The sequence below is a fragment of the Ctenocephalides felis genome, unplaced genomic scaffold (genome assembly GCF_003426905.1).
Source record: "Ctenocephalides felis isolate EL2017-DRISC unplaced genomic scaffold, ASM342690v1 CF-g0.4_SCAFFOLD_02141, whole genome shotgun sequence".
NCBI classification, from domain to species: Eukaryota; Metazoa; Arthropoda; class Insecta; order Siphonaptera; family Pulicidae; genus Ctenocephalides; species Ctenocephalides felis.
Window position 1 is genome coordinate 102,875 of NW_020538295.1, and position 1,904 is coordinate 104,778.

At 38.1% G+C, this 1,904-nt stretch overlaps 1 protein-coding gene across 1 annotated transcript; it reads left to right on the top strand.

Moving 5' to 3' along the window:
- Nucleotides 1-404: 404 nt before the first annotated feature.
- LOC113380445 lies at nt 405-1,239 on the top strand. Its single transcript, XM_026619683.1, has 2 exons — nt 405-636; nt 734-1,239. Exons 1-2 carry the CDS (start codon nt 405-407, stop codon nt 1,237-1,239), a joined length of 738 nt encoding a protein of 245 aa, XP_026475468.1.
- The last annotated feature ends 665 nt before the right edge of the window (nt 1,240-1,904 follow it).

A 1,904-nucleotide genomic window follows, 5' to 3' on the forward strand; every position in this document is an offset into this window, starting at 1 on the left:
ATTCGGCAACTTCCAGGTCCATTTACGGTTTGGTTGTCCATTTACGGATGGCGTGTGCGCGGCCATTTTAGACAATAAACTGTCAGTAGTGAGCGAGCAGCCCAAGTACAAACACCATCGTGCGAGTCAAAGCGAAATTGCTGCGGTTTTGTGTAAACACGGCGTGTGCGCGGCCATCTTAGACAATAAACTGTCAGTAGTGAGCGAGCAGCCCAAGTATAAACACCTTTTATAACCTATCAAGCCATCTTGCGATATTTTTACATAAATAACGCCATCTTTTCGAAATAAACAATCATCACTATCCATTCTGTTAGGAAGCGCGCGTATCGGTGACAGAGCATCGCCGCCACTAGAGGGTGTAACTTACAAAAATAAACTATAAAATTAATTCCAAAATAATCATGGATGAAATTATGAAAGCCCTTAAAAAAATTCAGCTGGAACTTGACGACCAGAAAAAAGAGATTCGTAACAGTGTATTAAAGGTCACAGAACAGGTCACACAAAACATCAACAGGATATTAGAGGAAAAACTTCTTGCTTTGGAAGAGAAATATGTGAAACTCAAGGAGATAGTAGACAACCAAGAGAAGAGAATCTACTTCCTAGAAAAACAGGCGAGACAAAGACATAGTTATTTTCGGTATCGAAGAACTGGAATCTTCATACGAAACCTTACAAAAACATATGCTCAATTGGTTAGACCTACACTTTTCAATCAAATTAACAGATGCCGATCTACAAGTAGTTAGAAGGCTAGGAAAAAAGGGCGATAAACCACGACCCACTCTAATATCCTTCTCAAATCTCAGCACTAAGATAAATATATTGAAACAGAAAAAAGCACTGCGCGACACGTGCTACTATATGAAGGAAGATTACCCAAAACAGATCCTAGAAAAAAGAAGACAATTACAAGAACAGCTGAAAATAGAGAGAGAAAATGGCAACATGGCTTTCCTTAAATATGACAAACTAGTCATACCTAAACAAACATCCAAAAGAAAGTTTTCTGCATCGCCATCAAAACTCACAGAAGAAATGTCGAAAGGAAGAATTACACAGACAAACAAAAAAAATAAGCCACAACATCAAGAAATATCACTGAGAAGATCTAACAGCATTACCGAAGGAGTAAACAAACCGAGCATGCTAAATTTCCTTACAAAAATACAGCACAGGGACAAGAAACTACAAAAAGCAATGCGTAGCAAACAGCTGCTCCTCTCCATATAAACCCAACAAACTACTATTCAACGAAACATAACATAACAATATCCTCCAACCCGGTTGGTCACCGTGGAGGATTATGACCACAACCCTCCAAAGAAAACTATAACACCAAGCAACAAAAGCAACAATAAAAATTGCTTACTTAAAATACTTACATTCAATGTCAAGACTCTATCAACTTACGAACGACAATTAGAATTAGAAAATTGTTTAAGCGCTATAAACTACGATATAATGGGAATTTCAGAGGACAGACAGCAGGTCAATACGGAGTAGGTTTCATAATAAACAAGGAGATAAAAAAATAACATAGAAAGCTTTATTGGTATATCGGAGCGTTTAGCCATACTCAATATAGACATAGGAGGTCATACGATATCCATTCTTCAAGTCTACTTTCCTACGTCAGATGCAGAAGAAACGGATATCGACGAATTATATGAGTCAATTGAGGAAGCATTAAAAACGGCGCACAAACACGTCATACTTATGGGTGACTTCAACGCGAAGGTGGGCACATAAAAAAATACCAGGAATTAGTCGTGAAAGAACATGGCTTTGGCACAAGGAATAACAGGGGACAGCAACTTGTTGACTTTGCACTCATACACAAGCTAACAATAGTAAATACCTGCTTTAAGAAAAAACCAAACCGTAAATGGACCTGG

Coding starts and splice junctions, on each gene's coding strand:
- LOC113380445 (XM_026619683.1), top strand. CDS start 405: ATGGATGAAATTATGAAAGCCCTTAAAAAAATTCAGCTGGAACTTGAC. Junction 637..733: donor ACAGGCGAGACAAAGACATA/GTTATTTTCGGT, acceptor TCAAATTAACAG/ATGCCGATCTACAAGTAGTT.